Source organism: Drosophila mojavensis, unplaced genomic scaffold (genome assembly GCF_018153725.1).
Source record: "Drosophila mojavensis isolate 15081-1352.22 unplaced genomic scaffold, ASM1815372v1 contig_19, whole genome shotgun sequence".
Taxonomy (NCBI): Eukaryota; Metazoa; Arthropoda; class Insecta; order Diptera; family Drosophilidae; genus Drosophila; species Drosophila mojavensis.
The window spans coordinates 3,411,642-3,439,219 of NW_025318726.1; the positions used below are offsets into that span (position 1 = coordinate 3,411,642).

The following is a 27,578-nucleotide window of genomic DNA, read 5'->3' on the forward strand; positions in this document are numbered from 1 at the left end:
AATTGCATGCAACCCGCTAGCCACTTGCCACTTGCCACTTGCCACTTGCTGCATGCCACACACACAAACACACTCTCATACTATTCACTCAACTCAAGTCGACTTTCGGGACTCGAAGCGCAGGCTTAGCAAAGCTTAAGAGCCGCAGCTGTTGCCGCTTAATGCTCAGCACAATTGCCGCCTTCGCTGCCACGCCCACCGCGAAAGCACGTCACTTGCGTTGCATTAGTCTTGTCTGCTAATAACTTGATCCAATTAATTGCTCAACACAACAAAAGGCTAAAACAATGCGCAAAGTTTGCCTAGCCAACTCAACTTTGAACCCGCCTCAGTGTGTGTGCGTGTGTCTGTGTGTGTGTGTATGTGTGTGTGTGTGTGTGTGTGTGTGTGTGTGTGTGTGGCATGTTGCATATTATATTAACCAAGTTGAGGCAATAACTCGACGAATGCCACCGCAGCAGCGCATTAGACGCAGGTATTTCTTGCATATCATGGTTAGCACATACAAATGCGCACTCACCCACACTCACTCACTCGGCACACACACACACACACACACACGCACATAGCACTCACTTGCTTTGCATGCAATTTCGGCATACTACTAACTTCTCTCGCGCAATGAACGAAATGCATTAAAAGTCTCATTTTACGCACTGCCAACTCGATAACAGTGGATTAATGCATTTAAAGTGCCATGCATGCATGCGCGCATGCAGCTCTTAATTACAGCCAATTAAAGCTGAGAGCTCAGTGCTGCGAACAAGTACAAATTCTGGCAATATTCAGGCCTCTCCAGGCCCACTTTGAAGTCCACTCAAACCGCGAAACGAACGCGCAAACAAATCAAACGCAGCGCAATGCAAACAATAACAAAAACAAACAGCAAACAAGTATATATGTATATATAATATATATATATATTCATATACACCATATATTGTATATTGAGCGCAATTATTATAATTTCATTTTGCTGTCAGTCAAACAATGAAAAAACTGGATTTCCCTTATTTATTTTCATTTTTCAATTATTAAAGTAATAAATATTTGGAATGCGAAAAAAAGAACTTAATAATTTGTTTTGGTAAACAAAAAGTACAGAAACATCAACAACAACAACAACAACAGGCATTCGAGCTTGATGAAAATTTAAAACTTTCACAACGGCACGTTTCTCTCTCTCTCTCTCTCTCTGTCTCTCTCTCTATAAATATAGAATTATATATATATTTTCGATATATTTCAATGTGGCTTATGTTTTTTGTCTTGGAATCCTTTGCAACAAGTTTGAAAGATCTGAATTTGAGTTCTTAAATGTCGCGCTGCTTGGTTATTTGTTTTGATTTAAATGTGTTTATTATATAATATAAGGACTATATATACCATATAGATTACGACTATCTGTAAGATAAGCCCTTTCTCTTGATATGCTACCTTTACCACATACATTTATTTAATTGTTTATTGCTTATTGTTTCTTAAGTTTGAAATGATTGAGCTACTACTACGTTTATGCCTTTTAGTTAAAAGTAAAGATATACGAAACAGCGCGTTTGCAGAGGCCCATTAAGATTGAAATTAAACGGCCAGGCGGCCAAATTGCTGATAATGATCATAACCATGTTGATGATGTTGGTGGTGATGATGAAGATGACGTTTGAATCTCAAGCAAAATGCAATGTAAATGTGTGCACCTTGTATTTAATTTTTAATCATTAAGTGTACCAAATAAAATATTCATATGCCTATTTATTTGCAACTGAAAAGCAATTGCAGTCGATTTTGAATAAAACTTATTTTCCATATACCAATTATCATTTTTTATTTTGTTACCCCATTTTGTACCAGACCCCGTTTGCATAGAAGTACGACTCCAATGTAACTCATATAGAGAGAGCCCTCGTTTACAATCCTAGCAAAGAGAATATCCAAACCACATTTTCCTCTCTCTCTTTTAGATCTGCTCCCTTTCAATAGATATTTAGCTCTATTTATTGTTGCGATTTGTAATAATTTGTATTTTACGTAGCGAAAAGAGAGGAAAGAAGAAGAAAAAATAATACAAATAAATAAAAAGAGTTTATATGATAATTATGGATGATGCAGAGCAACTACTAATTTATAACCAAAGCAGAAGAAGAAGAGAAACTGAGTTCGCATTAAACGATGAGCAAATTTATAAAAACAAAAAAAAAAAACAGAAAAACACACAGGATAATTATAATAATAAAAACAATACGATTTAATTGCGAATGTGTACGTGTGTGGGTGTTAATATTTATTCATTTGCGTGTGCCTCGATTCTTCATTTTTTCATTTTTCATTTTCAGTTGAGTTTTCATTAACATTGCATTGGGCATTATTATTATTAATAATTATTGATTTTGTTCGTTGCATTCGTGTTCTCCACACTGGCGCGGCGTGTGTCCGTGTCCGTGTCCGTGTGGCTGTGCAAGCATTTGGATAATTTTACCCTCACACTCACTCTTTCTCTCTCACTCTCACTGTCTGCCTTCCACTCGCTCGTATGGATGGAACAATACAAGTTTTTTCTGTTCTGATTTATTCATGATCCGAGCGGAGCGCTCGGCCGTTTGTTATGAATTTTTAAAGCTCGGTGCGCCGCTCTCTGTTAGTTGATTGAAAAACTTAAATATATATTCATACATGTTTCCCTTTTAAATGAAAGCAAACAAACAATGCAACGAAACATCGAAAATATGCGTAATTGAGAATTGTTGGCAATCAACAAATGCATTCCGATTCCGACTCTGACTTCGATTCGTATGCAGATCCATTCAACAAACACCCCATTCTAAAGTCCCCAGCCCATCCGCACTCCCACATTGACGCAGCACTCACACACACACACACACACACACACACACATATACAATACACACACACTCTGACACCTTGGCAAATGTCTTAACTTGCATATATATAGCATTTACGTTATCTGGAAACTATAATTACTTTGTATCATTTGTGAGTTGCCCCCTATAATAATCATAGTGTAACCACGCAACCCACCTCACCCACCCAGCATACCCCACCCCACCCATCCACTTAATAAGCCTTGATTTCGCACATGTGTGCATACGAAACTTCCAGCAGGCAATTAAAACTTAATTAGCCCCATGAGAGAATTTTCAAATAGTTTCCCTTTCGTGGCCACGCCTAACGTTCCGATTTCCCGAAATTTCCCAGGAATTGCAGAAGGTAGAATTTGAAATGTTCTTATCATCTATTTTTAACATGGTCAGCGCCCCAAACTTGTTATCCTTTATCTCTCACCTCTCTCTATCTCTCTCTGTCTCTCTCACTCTCTCTCTCTGTCTGTCTATAATTATTAATATATATACGCATACATGTAAATTGTTTATGGATTGAAAAATTGACCTTAACTTACCATATATGTATATATATATATATATATATATATATATATATATATATATATATATATATATATGATACATATATTCCATATATCTGAATAATACTAATGACTATATTTATGTATATGATTATTTTTCTTACTTTTGATGACCTTTGATGATGTAATAATAAGCGAATGAACTGAATTGATTGACTTTTTACTTTGATATGTACCTTGAATTGTCATTTATATATATACGTTAATATATCCATTCCAAAACAAAATTATAAAAAAAAACCAAAAATAAAACTATATATATATATACATATTCGTACGCATACCGTAAAGAACGCTGGATTTTGCTGCAATCCCCACACTCCTGCGTTCGTTCCTTCGTTCGTTCCTTCGCTCGCTCGCTCGTTCGTTCGCTCGTTCTGCTGATGATCGTGATTTGCGCATCAAATTTAACACTTACAACAATTTACAGTTAATAAGCATACTACTACTATTAATACTACTACTACTACTATTACTAATATTAATAATAACATTAATAATAATAATAATAATAATTGTACTTGTACTCGTACCAAGCTAATTTGATGACCTGATATGATATGATCATGATTTGTTATGTGGTGCAACCCCCGGCGTGTATACGAACGTTTTTTGGATTTTTTCAAGCTACATTATTTTACAAATTTGAATATATTTATACTTGTACTTGTACACAAAACATATATATCTCTACATACATATATATATATATATTTATATTTATGCCTATTAACCTATACGACAATTAATATACGACCTAGTCATACATATAGTGTACGCATCATTCAATGCATATTGTAATTTTTAACTGAATGTTCTGTGATAACCAGCGAAGCGCAACAAGAGATCCTCAAAACAAAACCAAATTCTAAAACTCACACAGCCACATACACGCACACACCGACACACACACCCACACACTTACAGCAAAAGCCACCCACACAAGGGCGACACACATCCACACATATTTGCCATTACCTAGCGCTCACCTTGTACAGTTTTATTTGTTGTGCACACACAAATACACACGCACACACTCACACAGACACACATTCGCATCAGCACGTGTCGTTTTGTTGTCACGATCATTTGTCGCACCACATGGCGTATACGTAATATGCGATCTGCCCTTGCAAGCAGCCGTTTCTGTTTGATGGTTTGTGGTTTATGGCTTATGTGGCGTGGCACAGCTGCCAGGCCGAAACTCATTATAAATTAATTAGCCCAGCAATTAATAATTTCACGTTCCATTTAAGTTTGTTAATGAATTAATATGCTCCACAGCAACTGCAACAACAAAAACCATAAAGACCCATAGCGCACACAACACACACACACACACATATACACTGACAGACACATATACAGCCTATAGAACAATAGACCTTCTAGCCACACACCGCCAACCGAAAAGGTATCCACCACTAAGCACCACCCGCACCACCTGCACCACCAGCACAGCACCACGTCGTTCTCTTCTGTTTTTCCTTTTTCTTCCATTTCATTTTCTGTCTCGCTCTTTGCATTGTAGCCTTTCAGACAACATAACTACCCGTGAAATTTAACACCCTTTAGCATTTCTAATGTGCACCCTAAAGTAATTTGCATACAAAAAAGTTTGCGTTTGCTTTGCTCATTTTTATTTTTTTCATTTTTACCTACTTTTTTCAATGTTCCGTTTCGTGTATGTGAAGCTGGCGACCAGAGTTTGATAACTTTTAAAAAATAATTTAATTTTTTTATATAACTGCAACTTGAACGTACAACAACAACAAAAAAAGAAAAAAAAAAAAAATTACAACAACTGGTGGCTGAAAATGTAATTAAGCTTTTCACCTGCAGCACCGAATTAAATTCGATGTATTCGTGTTTTTTTTTTTCTGTTTGAGTTTTCTGCAAAAACTAAAAGTTAATTTCGATTTAGTTTTAAGTGCACTAATTATGATTATAATTATAATTTTCACAACGCCCCGACTGCTGCACTGCACTGCACTGGCCGAGCAATTAAGTTACCTGCATTAAGCTCTAAAGGTAGTCGCCATCTGCCACCTGCCCCCAAGCAAGCCCAGCCCCGAAACCCAACAACCCCCTCTACCCCCCTCAACACCCACTGCATCCCTTAAATGTGTTATTGCACTCGCTCAATGCACTCACAAAATTTGTTATCGCTTGCACCGGATCTAAAATACTTTTATGGACTTGGGGAAAGATCTAAATGTTTTTATCGCTCGTTTTGCGAAATGCTGCCCTTAAGCATGGCTTCGATTTGCTGCATTCAAGTTCTGAGATATGAAAACTGTTTGGGGCCAACAGTCGCATTACCATTTTTTATTATGTATGTATATGTGTAGAAAGTATCTATAAATACTTTAATTTCAATTTAAGCTGAAGAAACATTGAGTCGAAGCAGAAGAAGATAATTTTAAGTCTAGTAATTTAAAAGAGAAAACCAAATGGAAAATTTTCAACAATCCCTTACAAGACTGTAGCTAATTCCAATAAATCTGTTTGGAATGTTCTACAAATTCGATCAATAATAGAGAATTATAGAAATGAAATTACTTCATTTAGAGAATTTTAATTAGCAATAATATATATTTATCATTTATTGTTTTTACTCAATGTCAGTTTACTTTTTTGACAACCATTGTATAGGATTTAGATAAAGTATTCGCCTTAGTAGATATATCCAAAACATCTAGATTCATTTTTAGATTTTTTAAAACATTATTAAAGTAATTTTTTGAAGAACTATCTTCTTTATATGAGCCAATCTCAGTGACTCCTAATCTATTAAGTTCTTGAACAGCAGCATCCTAAAGATTTAGTACATCACAATCTGCATCCTTATATTTGAGTTTTCCAGCGGTTAGGCATCGTCTGAATCCTACAAAGTAAGTACATGAAGATCAAAATGTATCCATATTATTTAATATTTCATTAATTATATACCATCTGGACCCCCGTGGCAGTCTTATATGAGCCCAATTGAAACTGTTCTCTACTATTCTTGTCTTATGTAAACCTAATTGAAACTCTTCTCTTCTATGGTTATAATTACATCTTCGGCTCTGCTCTACGGATATAAGAGATCAATAATTAATATAAATATATTTATACATTTAATATAAAATACTTTATAGCATTTGCTATTTATTCCGAGACTGGTCCTCGTACATTGCATTTGTTTTCCACATTATGATTCAGATTTATTGCCCATACTTCAGTTTTATTGCGCATACGCCTGGTCGACGCAATTTATGAAGTATAGAGATAAATCATATATTTATCAGAATATTTATTTCTATTATTTGTATAATAAATAATAGTGCTCAGTTTGTGTATGAGCTGATTTACCGCATCGAATTAGATATTAGCCTAGTCTCCCTGTCAACTTGATGCCAAATTCTTGTTGATAAGCTGCAATATGTCTCAGCGAATTACTTTTGTGATTCCTGTCTGCGTGAGATTTCTCATGTCACAGGCTCGAGGCAATTCTCGTTTCGCTGCGCTGTTATGGGGCCATTCGTTTGGGTCGCCTTTCAGCGCCATTTTAATGCCTCATTGGGCGGCATACAGACATATTCAAAATATGCATATACATACACACATACATACACATATATAAGACATATAATGCCTTGGCATTAATGTTATGGCATCTTTGTTCGGCCCTCTTCTTACATCATTTGCTGGCCCGTGGGCAGGAAATGCAAAATTGTTCAACGTTAATAAATTTTATTATTGTTATGAGTGTGCGAGTATGTGTGTGCATGTGTGTGTGTGCCCTTTTGTTTTTGCTTCCTCCACTGGCATCTTTGTGGCACTGCAGCTGCACGCTGCACATTTTATTGTATTTCATTTTAAGTTCAACGCAGCATAAATTTCCGTAAGGATTTATGTTGCCCAGCGTATCCTTTGGGCCACCTCAGCGCAGCCTCCACAGCCATTTCGTGTGTCTGTGTCGCTTCATTCGGCACGGCAATAATTTATTGCGTTTGCATTTCCGCATCGAGTTCATTGAGCTGCATGGCCAGGCGACTCGCCTTTCAGTGAATGTCCTTCCGCTCGCTCTCTCTCTCTCCCTCTTTGTCACCCTCTCTCTCTCTCTCCCTCTTTGTCACTCTCTCTCTGTCTCTCTCTCTCTCCGACTATCTCTTAAAGCCACAATCATTTTGCATTTTGCTTGCTATTTAAAGCGAATTATGCCGTGAATCAAAAAACGTTTTCTTGCCAAATGAACTTGCGGCTAAAACTTTGCTGCCAACCGAGTGCAACTCGGCACATAAATAGCAGCAGCTGCTAAACTAATGACAATCGCTACGCAAAATGAAGAAACAATACGGGCATAAATTACAACAAAATTGCATAAGCAACAGCAACAGCAACAGCCACAGCAACGGCTAGAGACAGAAAAATCTCAGATGACATTAAAGTGCCACAGACAATGAAAATCGCATGCAGCTAACAATAGAGCATCAAATTACAGCAAACAGCAAGCGGCAAGGAATGTTAGCCGAAGCCAAAGCAAAGCCAGTAGAAGACAGCACAGCCAGAAGGATACTCCCACTAGCCACAAACACACACACACACACACACACACACAAAAAAAAAAAAAGAAGAATCTCAGGCAACAGCAGCGGGCATCTATCGCACAACTTTGCATTGTCGTGGCTTTTGTTTCAAAGTGCCATGGCGTATACGCAATTTGTTTGCACACACAAACACAAACACACACACACTTATTTGTGCTATCAGGCTGTGTGCCTATTGTAATTTGGCGCTATTATTAAAAATCCTTTATGATGCCAACGACAGCGACAGCAACCGCAGCTCAGCTTTCAGCAAACGCATTTTCTCTGCTCTAATTGCACCATTAAAAGATGACAAACGAAAGACCGTACTGCCGTAGACCCCAACTCCGCCGTACCACTAGCACAGCTCGCAGAAACGCCAAAAACAATGGCGTTAAGAATAAGGCATTTAATATGGTTCTTATGCGTTGCCATTTTTACATACCCTATAAGGAGTAATGCGCCGTAATCAATTGCTTACTTAATAATAAAGAGCTTACTTTCACACACACATATACAGCTCAATTCGCAATTAATTCCCAACCAAACATTTTCCAGATGAGAGTATGCTCAATGTTTACAAAACCCACGCTACAGATCTTCACAGGGTATTGAGAGATCGATCATTGCCTTTCCGCTCCTCCTTTCTGTTTTGTTTTTCAGATTTCAGTCAGCTTCTTTTTCGTGCACGGATGTCATAAATGGCATGCTCCAGAAGAAGGGACTTAGGTATGTGAGCGCTACCACTGCATGTGTATGTGTGTGTGTGGGTGTGTGTGAGTGAGGGAGGATAGGTGTACCAAAGCCACTATAAATGTTATTTATTTTCGTACATTTGTGCAGCGAGTATCACCGTCTGCAGGTGTCTTTTATTTTTTAATATGCTAAAGCGCAGAGCGAAAAGCCCCAAATACAAATTTGCATTTTATTGCCTCCGGCTCAAGCGTGAGCCAAGTAAAGCTCTGCAATATAGAGTAGAAACTAGCAAAAACGGGAAAGCAGAAAAGACTTAATTCCGTAATAGAGACGTGAATAGAACTGGCAGTGGAGGAAGACAGCAAAACTTTAATTAATCCGCGACTCAATTAATAGAAACCCATAAAGACTTTAAGCTAAAGCCTAAATTATGAGTCAAATTTCCAACCCATTTACTATCTAGTAGTAAAATTCTGTTCAGTCTTTGGCTACATCATGAACCAGTTAAACTACCTTTGTGAAAAGAACTCAAGATCACTCCCTAAGAACATGTAGAGATAAATTAGTCACCCCAGTGATATCTATAAGCTCCAAAGTCATCCAGAATATGCTCTCAATTTATTAGGATTTACTTTCCTCTACAAGAAAACAAACCTCACTTACTGGAAGACAGTTTAATTCTTTTGCAGTAAATAGTACATGTCTTTCACTTCAATGAACATATGCACATATAACTCTACAAGGTTACCCATATTCGTCGGACCCATGTTTTTATACTCATTCACGAAAGTGAATTGAGTATATTGGTTTTGTGCAATGTCCGTCTCGTCCGTCCGTCTATCCGTCTGTCCGTATGAACGCAGTTTCTTCTCCGTATATATCCAGATCATATCTCCGATTTATATAGTGCTAAAATTTTCCCGATCCGCCTACTAGGGGCGTGACAAACGCAAAAGTTCATATGTCTTACAGTCTAAGCGCCAGAAGCTTCCAATTTGGATAGATGAGTTACAAATAACCTCCTCTATCGATGACCCAAAAATTATTGTTACGCCTCTTTAGCGGCGTGGCTAATCGAAAAACACCCTGTAATTTTCACATTTTCACATCCAAATTTTTCAGTTAGGTTACCGTTCTGTTTCTACAGTATTAGAGCTAAGTTTAGTTACTAAATTGCTGATGAGATGTGAATGGGTATTCTGCAGTTGGTAACGCCCGACTGCAACGTTCTTACATGTTTCTATTCAAATCAAAGAAAAATACAAAGAAAAGCATATATATATAGCATGTTGTTTATATTCTGACAAGACCTAGATAAATTTCAGTAGAGAAGTTAACGTTAAAAGTAGAATTAATATTATAAAGAGTTTTTAATTTCCATTGGTCAGGAATGCCTTGTGATTTTCCGTAATAATACTTCGCTCCTTCCTTACTCCTTTCGGCGTCCCTAAGTGAATAACCCATTCAACACTGGGCTCCCACTAATTTAGCCTTCGCCAACTATTTCCACTCAAAATAATCAGCATGGAAGTTTAAGATCTCATCGAATTAGCGAACACTTCGCCAACTTAATTGTCCGTCTGAAGCGTATCAGGCAGATATTTATGGGAATATCCCTGATAAATAATCGAATCAAGTGAAAGAGGAACATAACCGTTTTTTGGTTAATCGATTTAATGGATAAATGCGATGTATCTGAGCCGGGGTAAGTGCTTTGGTCGAGCTGCTCTTCGGTCTCGTCGCTCGTTTAATTGGCCTAAGACCACAAAGTCGGTCGCTTTTCAGCTGCTTTAGCCTTATTGAAAAATTTAACTTGCAATAAAATTTAATGACTTTGCGCTTTTTAAAAAAAAGGCGCCGGAGTTCCGTCTGTCCGCCCGCTCATCCTGCGCCCGCCCCCCGCCCAAAACTGAGCTCACAATTTAAGCGCGAATTTGTGTTCATAATCACAATTTTCGTACCTTTTCTTCTCTCACTCCTGTGCGCCTCGTAATGACTACACAAAATATCACTCAGCCCCGCCCAGCTGGACTGTGCGTGCAATAAAAAGTAACGAGGCTGTTAGCATTAAAGCAAACGTTCGTCCGCTGCGCCGGTCAAGAAGTCAGCAGCGGACTGGCTGAAACAAAAAAGAAAACCCACAGACTCATTGCCGTTAAGTCGGCGGTAATATTTAAATTTATATTGCGGTTGCTGTCCCGCTCACACTTTCACTGTCCCCCTGTGCCCCCGTCCCTCTGTCCCACTGTCCCGCTAGCCCTTGGCCTAGCCCCGCACCTTGTTCGGCCATCAATTCTTCGTTTAATGCCTGCGCAAATATTTGCGCAATCAGCAAACAAAACAAGCACCGTCGCCGCCGGAGTGCCCGCTGTTTGAGTAAAGCAATTGACCGTTGCTCCGGACACGGCAATTTACGTGCTGAAGGCAACAGCAACAGCAACAGCAGAAGCAACAACCACAACAACAACAACAATATAATAACAACTACCACAACAGCACCGCAAACTCGGCTTCCGTTTCTGCTTGTCCTTGAACCGCCAAAGCGCGACGCGTGATGCGTGATGCGTGCCACACGTCGCGTTGACCGCGCTATTTGTGCAGCATACATAAACCTGCGCAGGTGTGTGCACCGCCCACACCGCCCACAAAGCTCCCCATGAGACAAAAAACTATTGGTATTTGCTTTATATATATTCTTTTTGCAGGCCAGGCAGCCGACCAGCTTACTTTTGGCTCACGGCGCGTGCCGTAAATAACCTTGTTAATCATTTAATTTAAGCACGCACACATGATAGCGCCAGCTACCCCTCCCCTACCCCTGCCAGCTCTCCGCCTGCTGCTGCTGCTTGCAGCCCTGGCAAACAAATTCAAATAAATGGCTCCGCTAGCTCGGCTGGCTGGCCAAAAGCCTTTCGGCACTCTTAATTTATTGTGATTTGCTTTCGGCTGATTGCTGCCCAGCCATATACATATGTATGCATGTATGTATGTATGCATATATGTATGTAGTACATGCTGCTGGCCAGCGGCAATCAAAGGCTTTCTAGGCCATCCACATTGCGCGAGAGGGAGTGCAAGGCTTAAATGTCATTCAATGTTAGAGTCAGCATACTTCGCTCTCTGCTCCTTCACAAATTGCAGCGTATTTGACAGAATTCTATTTATTTTAATCTCTTTACTATTAAAATCTACTGTGCAAGAGAGTAGAATTAAATAAAATGTGAATGTAGGTTAATTTTTGCAGGTTCCACTTAAATATTAGTATATGTAAAGGTAGTAAATTAAAGTTAATGGTTATTGGCGGAGGAAATAAAGAGGAGGAAATTCCCGTGAAGAAATAAACAAATAACTTATAATTACGTTGCTAGGTCGAATCATTTATGTAGGGATGATGTGATTCCTGGCTAGATAAATGTGCGATAGTTGCGATAGTTTCAATAGTCTGTTGTCCACCATTTTGGTATTGGCTCGATAGTGAAGGCAGGCAAATCTGAAGCTGTTTGATATATCACCTGGCTTTATCAGCTCTCCCTAGTGCAACTTAGAACATTAATCCTTCCTGATCAACGGGTGATTAGCAATGATGGTTGGCACTATTTTCTTTTTTATTTGACTGTGCCTTCAATCCTTGGGTTTCAAAGAATATATATAATATTTAACAATAGTTGGGGGAAATTAATTTGAAGTTTTTATATATAAATTCTGGAATGCCAAACCCAAAGCCATAAAATCAGTCAAAAATAGAGTAGAGCGTTGTGCATTTATAATTTCAACATTTTCAACTCAGTCTTGGTTGACATTTTATTAACTTCGCCCGCTTCTTATGGCATGGCCTAGTTAGACGTAAAATTTTAGCAGCGCTTATTCAAATACTATTAGTATAGGCTAGAGATTCAATACAATAATTATTTTGGGCTGTAAGGTGTCTCAAGCTTTGCTTTTTAGCGACTTTTTCCAAGCTACAGTAATTGGATTGAAAATAAAATTGACTTAAATCGATTCATTTTCTCATATTCTGAATTCAGTGAAAATGTGAACGGGCTGCTCCCGTGAGTTGAAGGCAGAGGAGTGGCAGCCACCACTAAGTAAATATACTATATTCCACATTTCTGTCTGCCTGTAAACAGCAGAAATCCTTTCAAGCGCAGCGGGTGCATAAAATATGGGAAAAGAGAAGCGCTTACTTTTCTTCGAGAGATTGTGCTGTTGATAATGTGCTCACGAAATGTCGACTACTCTAAGTAGAGCAATTCAGGATATCTGCTAGTCAGTCACTGCCCACCAATCTACAATAGTTAAATAGCACATTCGAATATCTTTATTAATAAAATACAACTAAAAGTAAATTAAGTAAATTGCTCTATAAGCTGCTACCGCTCTTCGTCGAATCGCCTTTTAATTGTTTAATCGCAGTCAGCAGAGGGTATTTCGTAGTCGTACAGAGACCACTTCAGTGCTTAAGCCACAGTCTAAGTTGACATTTTGTTAATTACGGTTTCTTCTCGCTCGCTGCACAGCCGAACTGGCTGTGGGCCATGGGGCGTATGCGCACTCTTTGGGGGTCGATGCAGAAAGCGTTGCATACTTTTGTGCGCGCATTTAAATATGTATTACTCTCACACACACACACACACAGAGAGAGAGAGTGTTGCAGTTACTGCCCGTTGCACGTTGTGCAAATGCAAGTATTTACTATTTATTTACAACTTACATAAGTACGTGCTGGCTGCCCTTTAGCCGTCTCCCGCTCTGGCGCTCGGGTCTGGCGCATTTTATGCGCTAAAAGTCGCACACACAAAAATGCAAAAGTATAAACATTCTTGCGCTGGCAGCTGTAAAAGTTTTCGGTAAACGCATTTCAAACACTCGCTGAGATAGTTATTACAATTGTACACAAAAGTAGCAGCAGCAGCAACAACAATGCTCAGGCGTGGCGTTGCGGGGCGAGGCAAGTTGGAAAAACTTGCAGCATTTTCTTCAAATGAAATGCAAAGCGCACAACGCACAACGCAGCAGCCATCGAATGGTGGCGCAGTGGAGCGGGGGCATAATATTTACAAAGCAGTTGTCTTCTTCTTCTTGCTGCTCGCCTTCCTCCTGTGCCTCTTCTTCGTGCTGGCGTGTTGCAAAATAGAAGGCATTTGTGAGTGCAGTTAGCTTTGATCGGCATATGGGCGTGACGCTGCCAGGCGGATGTAGACGAGCAAGCCGGAAGCACCGAGGACGTCGACTGCTGAGCCAAACATCCGCTGGACAATTGATGAAAGCGTTGTATGCAAAGCAGAGCAGAGCAGAGCAGTGCTGAACAGTGTAGTACAGTGTAGTAGAGTGTGGTGCAGAGTGCAGAGTGCAGAGTGCAGAGTGGGGCATGCCGTAAGTTTCGGGGCAAGTAGCTGAGCAAGAAGCATTTGCCGTGTGGAAAACTTTTGTGCAGCTGCTGACGAGGATGCAGCGAGGATGCGGTGAGGATGAACCTCGGTTCCGCTATCTATATGCATGTATATATACAGCTGTATAAGTGTATACATCTTATCCAATTTTTTCGTGTTGCTGCCGTAAGAGGTCCTGCGCATCGTCCTGCGATGTTTTTCGTTTCGTTTCGCGCCAGAAGCAAAGTGCACAGCGCCAAAGTTTTGTTTACAAAGTTTTCAAATTTTTGTGGCACCCAGTTGAACTTCCTGCTGCCTGCTGCCTGCTGCCTGCCGCGCTAAGCGGCATTTACTTCCGGCTGTTGATGATGTCGCACTCCTCCACTCCACTCCACTGCCGACTCCTCTCAGCCGTCTTCTTCCATTGATAATCTAACAATATTCGCAATGGAGTGCACCTTTTAAATGGCTCGCTGGCGCCGTCAGCTCTGTCAGGGCAGTTCTGCGACACCAATAATCCATCATTAGCGTTGCATGCCGCAATTATGTGAGCTGACTCTATTAAATTTGCCTGCCTGCTAAATGATGCAGAAAATGCAGCACTCGAGCTGCTTCAACTTGCGACTGTGGCACTTACTTGTGCGTCTATTTGCCAACAGCGTTTTCTGAACCTCCTGCTGCTCCTGCTGCTCCTGCCGCTCCTGAGGCTCCTGCCGCTCCTGCTGCTTGTCATGGCGTGTAAAATTATGTCAACGCTTGTCAACTTTTATGCGCAGCAAGAAGTTTAGCCAAGTGCCACGCCCACCTTCGAGCCCATGCGCTAAAGTGCCTTTGAGTGTACATTGAGCGAATGAATGAAAGTTTCTTTTGCCGCGCGTGTTTGCTTACTTCTGTGTGCGTGTGCGTGTGCGTGTGCGTGAGTGTATGTGTGCCATTTGTTATTGACTGAGCATGAGGTGCGCCGCTGCAATGGCTCTGCCAGTTGCGCCAAGTGAGTGCAAACTTTTTAAATTTAAATGCGGAATTTACGGTTAGACGGATACGCACACTCGGGCGGCGCACTGGAGCTGCAACTTTAAGACAGCAACTTTGCGCTGCCCTTCAAGTTCAGCCACGCCCCCGCAGTCGGGCGCGCATTAGCGTGCCACAGCGCGCTTTCTTATTAAAACTTATGCTCACTTTTTTCCAAATTGTCCCGGCTAATTAGCTTTCTTAGCAGTCGGTTCTGCCCCAATTTTCCACAATTTTTCCTACTTTTTCTGTTCTTTTTTGCTTGTTCTGTGCTCGCTTAATTTGCAGAGCTGCCAACTCCTTCCCGCTTGCCCCCAGCCTGAATTAAGCAACTTTTACTCGCCACTTTATGCTGCCACAAAGCGACAAAGCAGCAGCCGCGCCGTTGCATGAAATTTGGCCTGGCCTCGCCTTGGAATTATCTTATCTTATATCTTATATCTTATCTTGTATCTGAATATTAGGTAGTACACAAATAGTAACTGTATATCTCTATACACATATATATCGTTTGTTCTCTATGTTTCTGTATGAATGCAACTAAGTAGTGCTAAAAAAAATATATAAATTTATTTATTATTTTCTATTAATATTTAGAAATATATTTTTTTTTAATTTACTGAATGTAATACATTTTGTAGCTTTAATTTCTCAATTCTCTTTTCTTTTATTGTTAACTGCTTAAACACACACTTTTTATTTGTTTTAAGAATATTATTTTATTTTATTTTAATACACTTCATTTACAATGTTTCCTTACAAATTACATTATTTCATTTATAAAGATTATTTTTCTTGCAGTATTATTCTACTAATAAAAATATTATTAAAATGCACTTATTTCATTTGTTTTAATTTGAGTAGTTTTTACATTTTTTCAAGCACTATCCGATCTGATCTGATTGATAAGTCTTACACATATAGATCGGTATATTTCTATGCTAATGACACCAGCTCTGGCAAGCTGAGAAGCAGGCACGTTTAACCCCATAACTGACGCACCACGTTGTTAAGCAGAAGTACACACACACACGCACACACACACAGAGACATACACATATTTGAACAGAGATACACACACTCACAAACCACACACACATATAAGCAATATATAAATATATATCTCATACACAACTTATATGATAAGTGTCTACTCTTTTCCTTTTTCGTCTCTTTTACGCTCTGAAATTTCATTTTCCGATAACAACCACAACAAATGCGCCCAACAACAACAACAACAATAAAAACCACCAAACACGCACACCAACAACAACTGCTAACCATGACACTGTAACAACTCCATCGACAACAATTATTATGTTTTAACCACCAACACCTGCAACACCACCAACACCTGCAACACCACCACCACCACTACCACCAACAACACGCCCAATACCACCAAACACCACAATCAGAGCGTGCCAGTACTGCGCACCTTTGGCGGGCATCACATCGCGTAGCGGGAACTTAACGTGGCCAGCACCACCAACATCAGCAGTACAGCAACAGCAACGGCAACGGCAGCTGCAACGGCAGCGACAACAGCAACCACTACTTGCTCATCGTCGGCAACCACCATAACCACGCCCACAGGCACACCACCATTGCCCCCGCTGCCCAACACATTTATAGCGATCAAAACGAAGAGCGACATCGGCAACAGCAGCAACAACAGTAACAGCAACTGCAACAGCAACGGCAACAGCAACAGCCTCGCCCTGCACAGCGGCAACAGCAGCTTCAAGTCGAGCGGCAGCAACACAAACAGACGATCGCCCAATGCACAGCAGCAGCCGCCGCCGTTGCCCATGAAAAACGGCAGCAAGCAGAGCCAGCAGCAACACGACTCCCAGTACCAACATCTCAGCTACAACATGACACACCTGCAACACCTGAATGCACGCACCAACAACACGCTCGACCGCAAACACGGCCACGGCCACGGCGAGGCCAGCGCTGGCGGTGACTACTGCACGCAAATCAATCCGCACTATCTGCAGACCTTCGACAGCCTGGATCGGGATCACTACAGCGTGACCAATCTGCATGCGCATGGGCATCCGCATCGCAGCCAGTCGAAGTCGCAGATCTACAGCTATGGCAGCAGCGGCACCGCCAGCGACACATCCAACCAGCAGCAGCAGCAGCTGCAGCACCCGCACTACCACAGCAGCAGCAACATTGCACACATTGAGCACCACTACCAGCAACACACTCACTCACACCAACAGCAGCAACAGCAGCAGCAGCAGCCACTGCCACACCACCACCAACACCACAGTCTGAAGCACACGAAACACAGCAAGGGCCACAAGAACAAGCACAGCTCGAAAAACAGCAAGTCTCAGGATGATTTTAAGGCCATGCACAAGCAGCAGCAGCAGCAGCAGCAGCAGCAGCAGCAGCAAAAGTGCGTCAAGCAGCAGCAGCAGCAACAGCAGCAGCAGCTGTCAAGCAAACGCACTTGCAACAACCAGCAACCACAACAGCAGCATTATTCCAGCTCCAGTGATAGTTTACCATTTGATAATAACTATTATTAAAACTGCACACTGCACACACACACACACACAGGCACACATACTAAATCACTCACACAGTCACACATTGCTGTCCCAGTTGTAAAGTGTTGTCGTTGCCCACAGCGCACATTGGAAGCCACACACGCACGCACATACACATATACACATATACACATATATATATATATATATATATATATGGTAAATAGCACACACACACACACATTAACACCGAGCATTGTGAATTGCCCTTGATTTGGTTATTCAGAGTCTGAAATAATGTACTACACTGCGTATACGCAACGTGCCAAAACTCAAGCAGACTTCTGTGCACCGCTCACACAGACACATACACACACACACACAGGCAACCACACACACATACAGACACTTGTAGGCCATGCTGCTCTGCTAAAGGCAGCTGTTTGTGTTGCTGTTTTATTGAATTGAAAGTCGAAAGCTTCAAAGAATATTTAAATGGACTTAGCATAAATTAATTACAACTTAAATATTTTATAAACTAATTTAGAGCGTAGTCGAAATACCCAACAAGAAATCTATACGATGACGATAGTAAATGGAATGTAGGTCTTTGCAGCCAATCAAAAAACAGACAGAAAAAAAAAAAACAAGAAATCAAAGTATGAAAAGTCATTTACTGTTAAATGTGGTCAATATGTGTGTGTATATACTATATAGCTAATCGATAAGCATAATTAGTTACTTAAGCTATATTTAGTGATTAAGATTTCACCCCTGAACCTCTGCCCCTGCCCCTGACCCAAGCTCACCAGCTATCCACTTCTACTTGGATCTCTCTCTCCCCCTCTCTCTCTCTGTCTGTCTCTGTCGCTCTATCACTCTTCCTTTCTACGTCGTAGTCCTTGCTAATCAGCAGTTTATTTATTCGTTTCATTAACAATTTGCTTGAATTAACTGCCAACAACTCGTACACAACATCAACAACATCAACAACAACAACACATACAAACAACAACAACTACAACATGCAACACTGTGTCCCACCTATTTAGTCCTCCACCTTGGCCAGCGCCAGCGCCCACGATGAGCTCGGCAACCTGCTCTGGCAACAGCAGGCGAGCGAGGTCGTCGAGCAGTACCCCTGTCCGTTGCCGCCCATACGCCACTGCCATGCCCACACGCACGGGCACCGGCCGCACAGTGTGGGCGAGCTGCTGTCGCCCGAGCGGCGCCACCAGCGCGACCTCTTCAGCGGCGACCTGGGCATCCCGGAGATCCAGACGCACGTGGGCAGCATGGTGCACACGTTCGAGACGCTGGCGCTGCAGCGGCGCCTGGCCGAGGCCGAGCAGGAGCGAGACCGCGAGCAGAGTAAGTATGAGCTGCGCGCGAGCAGCCACAGCATTAGCAACCACAAGAGCAGCAGCGACGCCAAGTACAGCCAGGTGAAGCGCAGGTCGCAGGAGCTGCGCCAGCGCCTGCAGCATATGCAGCGGCAAAAGCAGAAGCTTCAAGCACAGGCACATGCCCAAGCACAGGCCCAGTCACAGGCTCAGGCACAGGCACAATCACAGCATCAAAATCAGAATCACACTCTGACTCAGAGTCTCCATCATCATCGTCATCGGCATGGCCAGTGCCCACTAACCGCACCCGCACCCGCACCCGGCAAGCTCATCAACAGCTGCAGCACCCACAGCCTGGCCAGCCAGTTGGCCACGCTGCCACGCCCAGCAGCGCCGCCCACGGGGGCACACTCCATCGAGCAGCTGCGGCAGCCGTACGACGACTATCGCAAGAACCTGTTTGGCAGTCGGGTGAGCAGCGCGGAGGAGCTGCAGGACGAGACGTACATTGTGAACGCGGCCTTTGACGAGATATTTGCCAACTACCAGGACGACGACGAGGAGCAGGAGGCGGAGCAGAAGGCGCGGAACAACACGCTGCAGGAGACGAGTCGCAGCTACACCAACAGCAACACGATTACGAACACGGATGACCTCTTCGACGACGAGCACATGCTGGTCAGCCTTAGTGAGCTAGACGATGATGTCTTTGCCAGTCGCGCCCAAACTGCTTCCACCACGCCCACCACCGCCTGCGCCGGGCGCACGCCGAAGCACAGCCAGAAGTACGCGGCGCCAGCGCCGCCGATGCTGCAGCAGCGCTCCAGCACTCTGACCAATCTCTTTGAGCGCTTCAAGGGCAGTAGCTCCACAGCGGGCACCGTCAACAAGACGCACTCCGAGCAGCAGCTGCAGCCTTTGCCGGCCGGCTCGGCAGCCGCCAAGCTGCACAAATACGCCGGACAGCCGGCGCTGAACGAGGAGCCGGACTTCAATCGTGGCTCTACGTTGAGCCAGTCCTTTGTGCGCCAGCTGAAGCGGGTGTCCTACAAGCAGAAGCGCGCACCGCCTGCCCCGCCGCCCAAGCCGCGCCCCAATGTGGCCCACGTGACGCCACTGCGCAACGCCCTGATCTTTCCCAAGCGCTCAAAGTCCTCCAACGAGCTGCTGCTCGACGACCTGAATGTGCAGGCGCGTAAGTATTTCCGACGGTCCGAGCACAGCGCCGCGGTCTAAGGAGCCACCAGGAACGTCTCGAAAAGCAGCTGCACCGTCTCTCACCCGATTTGCTCACCTGCTAACCACAGTCATTCTATACGCATCTGAATACTCTTACCAAGCCAATCGAATTTTAATAAATTTTCTATTGATTCAATTTCTGGTAGAGGCGACGCTTCTATAGGCTAAGTCTACCCGCCCCCCTCTAATGACCCATGATAGCGATACCGATAACGATAACGATAACGAGCTCGATACCGATCACGATACCGATCAAGTTACCATCTAACTGTAACTAAGCCGGAGTCAGCGTAGTCACCCGCCGTCGCAAGCTAACAATCGAAAGGAAAGACAGAACGTTTCTCCTAGCGTGGAACGGCTAGAACGAACCCAAAGAGATTTGCGCCATAATTGGATTGATTCTCGATATTTCAGCACTCTCAATTGAGTAAATTACCATAATAACATTAAGTACTTACAATATTTATACTCATTATTACGTTTGTGCAAAGCGAACAAGGCAAAACCAAAAGAAAACAGAATATAGTTATATTTGTAAGTCCTCAGCTTATACATACATACATATATATATATAAATATATATTTACATATGCGAATCAAAATACTATATAGCAAAGTGCAAAGCCCAGAAATCATTAACAAATTATATATTCATGTAAAAATGGAAAACTTTCAAATCAAGTAAAAGTTGTGCCCTCAAAACTTATGCATGTTATTTATGTAATTTTTTCAAAAGCAAAAATCAAATTATATATCTATATACATTTATATATACAAAGTTCGCATATAACATATACTAACTATATGGCAAGTAACAGGAATTTGTGTAATTACGTAATCTGTTGTATCTTGTAGGCTACACGTAACAGAAGCTAATGTAAGCCCATAGCAAGAAGCAAAACATAACTAAACCTTTATGTGCATGCAATAAAAAACATCTAAAATTATGAACTTGTATTTGTTACTGGGGAACAAGAACAAGATAATCCGGCTTGTAGAGCACTTATCCATTCCATTCGCTCATTGCACTCTTAAGAGGGATTCAAAGGTAAGTAGGAAAACTGGACAACAGTTAGTCATTTCATATACAAAAATCTAACGTGATGAGACTTGAGTTAAGTACACTTTAAGGTATAGCCGGCAAATAGCAAAGAAACTCTTGTATATACAGAGCGAGAGTCTAATATGTTAGAAAATGTATGCATATCTGATCTGAACAAAGCTTAAAAAGTCAGAAAGTCAGAACTTCGATTGAGAAACTAGTTTTTATTTATTTTAAATCATAGCAAGCGAGAAAATAATCTGATCAGAGGAGATTTGACTGCGGGTCAATAAACGACTTGCTGACAGTTTGATTCACAACGGACAAAAGATTTTTTAGGCTCCACATCTCAGGAGATGGCAAAAAACAGGACAGGGATCCTGCACCAGTACTGCGAGAAGACTTACTCGAGACCGAGGATTGGCCTAAAAATGAATCAATTATCTAGTAAACTTTATCTGTGTGAACTGAACCTTACATATTTTTCATCCTCTATGTATCCTCTAGTTAGCTCTATAGCTCTCACAACTACATATATACATATGTATATATTTAATTCATTTATGTTTTGATTAGATTAAAAGTAAATAGTTGTAATTTCCTATAATAATAAAAAGAGAGCCTTGCTCTCCAAAACAACCCAGAGAGAATTATTCATTCGGTTCGCGTCTGGCGAATTTAGATAGTGCCCAGGCATGGTTTTACATATAAAAGTATTTTTGGTAACGAACAACATAGCAGCCAATAATTGGTTATTAATAAATAATCATATCATCTTTAATGTTTGACTTTTATGAATAGCTGAATATCTCAATATAAATAAATATTGTATTAAATAAAAGTACATTAATCTTACTATACGTCCAATGTATTCAAAATATTTAATATTGACTTTAAAACTAATCTTGATTGACGACTAAGTAACATTGTTTGCTCTTAGGTTAACAAAACGTTCAACTTAAACCTAGTTAATTGCAATGTATTTGCCCAGTAGCTTGAGCTCAATTGATCATTCTAGTATATGTAATCTACGAGCTAGGAACGGAGCTCTACAGAGGCTGTTGTAGCCGCAGACTGGCAGGACTTGAGTTGATGCCTCTTCAGCTGAATGAGGCGACTGAAGGTCTTCTGGCAGATGCTGCAGCTGTGGCGCCGCTCGCCCGAATGGATGCGCTCGTGAGTGCGGAGCACACTCAACTGGGCAAAGCTGCGATCGCAGTGAGAGCAGGCATATGGGCGCTCGCCCGTGTGAGTGCGCTTGTGCAGCTCAAGCAGATAGACGCGGGAAAAGGTGCGCTGGCAGACGGTGCAGGTGTGTGGTCGCTCCTGCGTATGCAATGAGGCAATGTGCCGGCGCAGATTGCTGGACTCCACGAAGCCTTTGCCGCAGTACTCGCACTCGTATTCCAGGAGCTTCAGATGCCGCTTTTGGTGGATTACAAGTCCGCCGTTTGTTTTGAAAGTCTTCGGGCAAGCGTCGCAGGCAAAGGGTCGCTCTCCATTGTGAAGGCGCAAATGAATGATTAGGCTGGATGCGGACTGCATGCACTTGCCGCAGTGCGTGCAACGATGCCGTGAACGCATATCAGGGGCAGGTGCCTCGGATCCACTGCAGCTGTGCTTCTCCAAATTGATTTGCTGTGTAAAGCCATGGTCACATCGAGTGCAGCTGAATATCTCTGCAGCGGGATGCACTTTGCCGAGGTGCCGCTGCAACGTGGCCGCCTGGTGAAAGCTTGCGCCGCAGTCATCGCAACTGAAGTTGGCATATGATGGTTTCTCTAGTCGCTTCTCTTTATCTGATGTATCCACAGACAGCACTGTTTCTTCTGTTGGCTCCTCCGTCTCGCATTCTTCGTAGAACTCAACATTCTCACTGGGATCGAATTCAATTATATCATCTGCACTTATGGTCTGCTCTTCATCTTCATCTACCACCAGGTCCTCGGCTCCCAGCACGTTTATAGCCATTGCTGCCTCCTCATCCTCCAACCGCTCTGCAGTTCTTTTCCGCAGTTCTTCCTCCGTTGCTGCGCATTTGTCGCGGAACTTGGCAGAGATGAGCAGCTCCTTTGTACACTCCTGGCACAAATACTTTGGATATGCATCCCACTTATCCACCTGAAATAAACAGATCCTCTATAAAATAATCTATTTTAGGCAAATATTTATCATCATATCACTTTAATTTCGCCACAGCGTTCGAGCAATGTGCATAAGTCTGTCTGCTGCTCCTCCACATGCTCGTAGATGTCCACCAATAGCTCGTCTTGCTTTAGACAAGCGCGACACAGCAATTCACTTAGCTCTGCGGGCATCTCTTCATTATTATTTATCAATTTAATTGGAAATTCAAATTTACTGCATTTATCTGTACATGCGGAAGTGAAACATATTCGGGCATTTTTAGTGTATTTTATATATCAGCTGTTATTGCTTCTGTTATCGATAATAGAGATGTGAGTCAAGAGCGGCGGGTATTTAAAAAATGCTGATTCGATAGTTTTCATACAAGCGATATTTTGACATAGATAAATTATTTAATTTAGTAATTTAGAGTTATAAATATAAAAATAAATATAAAAACAGATTCCTTTTTTTGCTATAAGCATTAAAAATAAATTAAATATTGCAAATTAAGCAATGAACAATTTATTATATCAATTACATAGGTATATATAATATACATGTATTACAATATCATTGCGTTTATTCAAGCTCATCAAAGTAGCCACAATGCAAATAGCGTTTCAGAGTACTCCTAACATCCTCTAGATAATCATCATTATAATATAGACTTAACCTCAGGTTTTTATCCATAACCACTTCAGATATCTCAAACTTTCCCTTCTTCATTGCATGCATCACAGGCAAAAATGTTGCCAACAAAAAGAATTCTATAATAATAAAAAGGGATGGACAAATTTAGAAATATATAAAAAAAAAAAAAATGTTAGAATGGTGCACTCACCAAAATACTTATGTTGAAATATCTGACGTCGAAACTCGGCTAATGTGGGTAACTCCCCATTAAAGTTTATTTTTTTCAAAGTCTCCGTAAATGTAGAAAAGTAGATATATATTAATTCGTCGCGTTGTGAATGCCGTTGCTCCGGCGACAGCATCTGATAGATAGAGTAAATGATATCGATAGGCATGGGGCCCACATTGCTCATTTGGAAGTCCACAAGCATGCAGTCCTCAAGTGCTCCGCCTTCCTTGTTGTACCTGAACATTAAGTTCTTGACATGAAAGTCGCCGTGGCAGAGGACATAATAAGCATTTTCTTGGGGATTTTCCCTGTGGCCCATAAAAGTTTCCCTGCAGCGCTTCATATAGTTGGGCAGAATTTTCTCGAAGTAAGGCTTGTAGGCAGTCAGATCTGGTACCGCTTCGAGCATTTCGATGAATATGCCCATCCCACTCAAAAAGAATTTATCTCCATCGATTTTCGGCAGCTCAAACAAGCTGTATTTCAATTCCTTAAGGAATTCTGGTTGCTCTTTGTTCAACTTATAGCTCACAGCATGCCACTTGCCCAGCTTACAGTATGCACTGCGAACCTCTTCGAAGGTCGGCTCCCTATCCCGAAGGACGGTGTAACCCTGTACCAATAGATCCTCAAATATCATCACTTGTCTTGGCTTCATGCTGTGGTAGACGCAGGGCGCATACAATTTCGTCTCATCTCCCACCTCACGGAGTATTTGCTCAAACTTGGGCAGAATCTTCGAGTACATGTTGATCTCGGTTTCGAAGATATGCGACTCACCCAACAGGTCCTTCTTGTGGCCGTCTTGTTCAGGCATGGTCTTGATGATGAGCGACTTGAAGGACTTTTCCCCCTGTGCCCTCTTATACTCCACTCCAGCTCTAAACATGACGCTGGCATAGTGATCGCCCTTGCCTGTGGCAGGTGAGATCTTAACATCAATTATCTCCACCTGTTCGTCATTTTCATGGGCGCTTAGCACGTCTCTGAAGTACTGAGAGTCCAGCCAAGAGGGCGCCTCCAGCTCATCCTGATTGTAAGATTCCGTATTCGGTGCCATTTCGCGGATAAAATCAGTTGACGAAAAACTCAGTCTAAAGATTCTAAAGCAACATAATCTAATAAGCTACACTAGCCGCGTGTGCGAACTTTTATACATCTCGTTATCAGGGAATATCTTAATAACTGCCTCAGTTTATCTCAGTTTCATCAATCTCTTAGCTTGCACAGTCATTGCATTTATTTCCATCGTCATCAGTGAAACAAGTTTTTCGTTTAACGATACATTGATAGCAGCTTTAATTGTTGTCTTGTTTTAAATTACTTTATGGAATTATTTACTTATATTTATATTTACTTTAAGTTTTCGTATTTATAGGCAGCTATGGTAGCAATACAATTAATAGAAAATCGGAACTTCATAAAATTTTCATCAGATTTTCAGAGTACCACTTATTCGGCAACTTATGGTTAAACATTTCTTAAATTGAATAAAATCTAAATTTGTTTGCCTTCTTGATGGCTTGTTGGACAATCCAGATTAAGATAGCTAAGGCAGAATATCTGCCAGGCGAGTTGTGTGATGAATAGTTGCAAATATTGAATTGCTGTGGTGGAGAAGTTTGGCAAGATAAGAACAAACTCATCATTCTGTGGGTCTTCTGCTATCAGTGATAAGAAATATTGCGTAATTATTATTGATGTGGTGTTAGATGATAATAGATGATACGGATTGTTGGCAATTGAAAATTAATTGTTCAGTTTACTTATTCAATCTCATCAAAACTGAACTAAGCAATAGAGCTTCCTTGTATTTCGTTTATTCAAATACATATACGTAAAGCTAGCGTAGTCATTTATTCACATTTATTTAATCAGTAACAGTTTTTTTTTTTTTTTTTTTTTTTTGTGTGTTGTTTTTGTTGTTATTAGTGAGGAATATTGTCAAACAATCTCTAATGACAAAGACAAATGTTGCAATGGAAAATTATTTTTCTTCCTGCAGGTCAAAATATCCCAAATGCAGCATTCGAGGCAAAAGATATTCTAGTTCTGGTTTGTAATCCTTATCCTGATACAACTGCTTGAGTAGACTTTTACCCTGTAGCAATTTGCCAGGATCGTCGCCCTTACGCATGCTGTAAGCTCCGGGCAAAAATATGGTGAACAACATAATATCTATTAGAGAATGCAACAAATTTTATTATATGTTGTGCTATATCGTTACATTATCACTGTCGACTTACCGCTGTACCTCCTATCGAAAATCTGTTTTCGAAATTCTGTTAACCTGGGCATTTCTCCTTGGCATCCGATTTTTTACAAAGTCCTGACGAAGGTATCGAAGTAGTAGTAGAGCAGAGCATCGCAGCTATCCTTTCGGTCATTGGGACTCAACAGCATATATTTGGCGTAGTGCAAGTCGTTGGCTATGGATCCAATGTAGGACAGCTGGAAGTCGAGAAGCATGCAGTCGCTGTCCTTGTTGAACATCATGTTTCGGATATGAAAGTCGCCGTAGCATAGCACATAATACGCGTTGGCCTGTCGATTCTCGCGATACTCCCGAATCACGTCTTACCAGCGAAGAAGAAGGTTTTCTCGCATGGGCTCAAAGTATTTGCGGTACTCTTTTAGATTTTCCTCCTGACTGATCATGTTTATAAAATTAGACAAGGCGTCCTTCGTAAAGTCCTGCTCCAAAAAGTTTGGTATGGTCGTTAAATCAAACTGCAGCTCATCAAATATTCCGGGCTGATCCTTCAATAGCTTGAAGCTAACCGCCTGCCATTTGACAAGTTTTCCGAGCACCGATCGAAGCTCGTCTGTGTTGGCAAATCTGGATTACGTAGTAGCCCTGGGGGAACAGATCCTCAAAAATCATCACCTGCTTCGGGTGCAAGCTGTGATAGACGCAGGTCGCACAAAATTTAATTTCCTACCCGCCTCACGAAGAATTGCCCTGAACTTGGGCAGCACTTGAGTGAACATCGCAATCTCCGTTGGGAATATCTTCGAGTCAGCCAGAAACTCCTTCTTGTGTCCCTCGGCCTCAGGCATTGTCTTAATTATCAACGACTTGGAAAACTTTCTCTTTTGTATCGAATACTCAACATGGACACGGAACATCACACTCGCCGGGGATATCTCTGAATCGGTCACTATTAGACTGGGCTCCTTGAAGTGCTTCACTAGCGCATCCTGGAGGAATTGCTCGTCCAGCCAGGAGGGTGCTTCCAGCTCATCCGCATTGTAGTTAATATTATCGGACATAATGCATGGATCAATAATGGTCAAACACTGTAGTCAGTCGCGTAGCTGTCTATTGACTAATGGAGAATCGAGTACTTTCCCCCACTT

General features: G+C 41.6%; 4 protein-coding genes across 9 annotated transcripts in view; 1 reads left to right on the forward strand and 3 right to left on the reverse strand.

Moving 5' to 3' along the window:
• Positions 1 to 21,131, forward strand: part of LOC6572195 (hemicentin-2) — a 99,713-nt gene extending 78,582 nt beyond the window's left edge. For 3 of the 6 annotated variants that reach the window (XM_032728301.2, XM_044007828.1, XM_001998308.4), the window contains one exon: positions 18,652 to 21,131. In XM_032728301.2, coding sequence (XP_032584192.2) covers positions 18,652 to 20,181 — 1,530 coding nt within the window. In that variant the 3' untranslated portion in view covers positions 20,182 to 21,131. Of the gene's footprint in view, positions 1 to 1,526; positions 1,752 to 16,510; positions 16,710 to 18,651 lie in introns of those variants that run through there. The other 3 variants (XM_044007830.1, XM_044007831.1, XM_044007829.1) reach the window with 2 other exon arrangements.
• Positions 21,132 to 21,974: 843 nt separating this feature from the next.
• On the reverse strand, positions 21,975 to 23,641 carry LOC6572193 (zinc finger protein 43). The gene is made up of 2 exons (XM_001998306.4): positions 23,410 to 23,641; positions 21,975 to 23,347 (listed from the first exon to the last, which is right to left on the reverse strand). The coding sequence occupies exons 1-2, from the start codon at positions 23,542 to 23,544 to the stop codon at positions 22,262 to 22,264; spliced, it is 1,221 nt and encodes a 406-aa protein (XP_001998342.1). The 5' UTR covers positions 23,545 to 23,641; the 3' UTR covers positions 21,975 to 22,261.
• Positions 23,642 to 23,853: 212 nt separating this feature from the next.
• On the reverse strand, positions 23,854 to 25,344 carry LOC6572192. The gene is made up of 2 exons (XM_001998305.4): positions 24,198 to 25,344; positions 23,854 to 24,123 (listed from the first exon to the last, which is right to left on the reverse strand). Exons 1-2 carry the CDS (start codon positions 25,276 to 25,278, stop codon positions 23,936 to 23,938), a joined length of 1,269 nt encoding a protein of 422 aa, XP_001998341.1. The 5' UTR covers positions 25,279 to 25,344; the 3' UTR covers positions 23,854 to 23,935.
• Positions 25,345 to 26,516: 1,172 nt separating this feature from the next.
• On the reverse strand, positions 26,517 to 27,491 carry LOC6572190. The gene is made up of 3 exons (XM_044007704.1): positions 27,161 to 27,491; positions 26,870 to 27,043; positions 26,517 to 26,794 (listed from the first exon to the last, which is right to left on the reverse strand). Exons 1-3 carry the CDS (start codon positions 27,489 to 27,491, stop codon positions 26,538 to 26,540), a joined length of 762 nt encoding a protein of 253 aa, XP_043863639.1. The 3' UTR covers positions 26,517 to 26,537.
• Between the last annotated feature and the right edge of the window lie 87 nt (positions 27,492 to 27,578).

Coding starts and splice junctions, on each gene's coding strand:
- LOC6572193 (XM_001998306.4), bottom strand. CDS start 23,544: ATGCCCGCAGAGCTAAGTGAATTGCTGTGTCGCGCTTGTCTAAAGCAA. Junction 23,348..23,409: donor AACGCTGTGGCGAAATTAAA/GTGATATGATGA, acceptor TGTTTATTTCAG/GTGGATAAGTGGGATGCATA.
- LOC6572192 (XM_001998305.4), bottom strand. CDS start 25,278: ATGGCACCGAATACGGAATCTTACAATCAGGATGAGCTGGAGGCGCCC. Junction 24,124..24,197: donor ATTTCAACATAAGTATTTTG/GTGAGTGCACCA, acceptor TTATTATTATAG/AATTCTTTTTGTTGGCAACA.
- LOC6572190 (XM_044007704.1), bottom strand. CDS start 27,491: ATGTCCGATAATATTAACTACAATGCGGATGAGCTGGAAGCACCCTCC. Junction 27,044..27,160: donor GGCAATTCTTCGTGAGGCGG/GTAGGAAATTAA, acceptor TTGCCAACACAG/ACGAGCTTCGATCGGTGCTC. Junction 26,795..26,869: donor TAATTTTATAAACATGATCA/GTCAGGAGGAAA, acceptor TTCGCTGGTAAG/ACGTGATTCGGGAGTATCGC.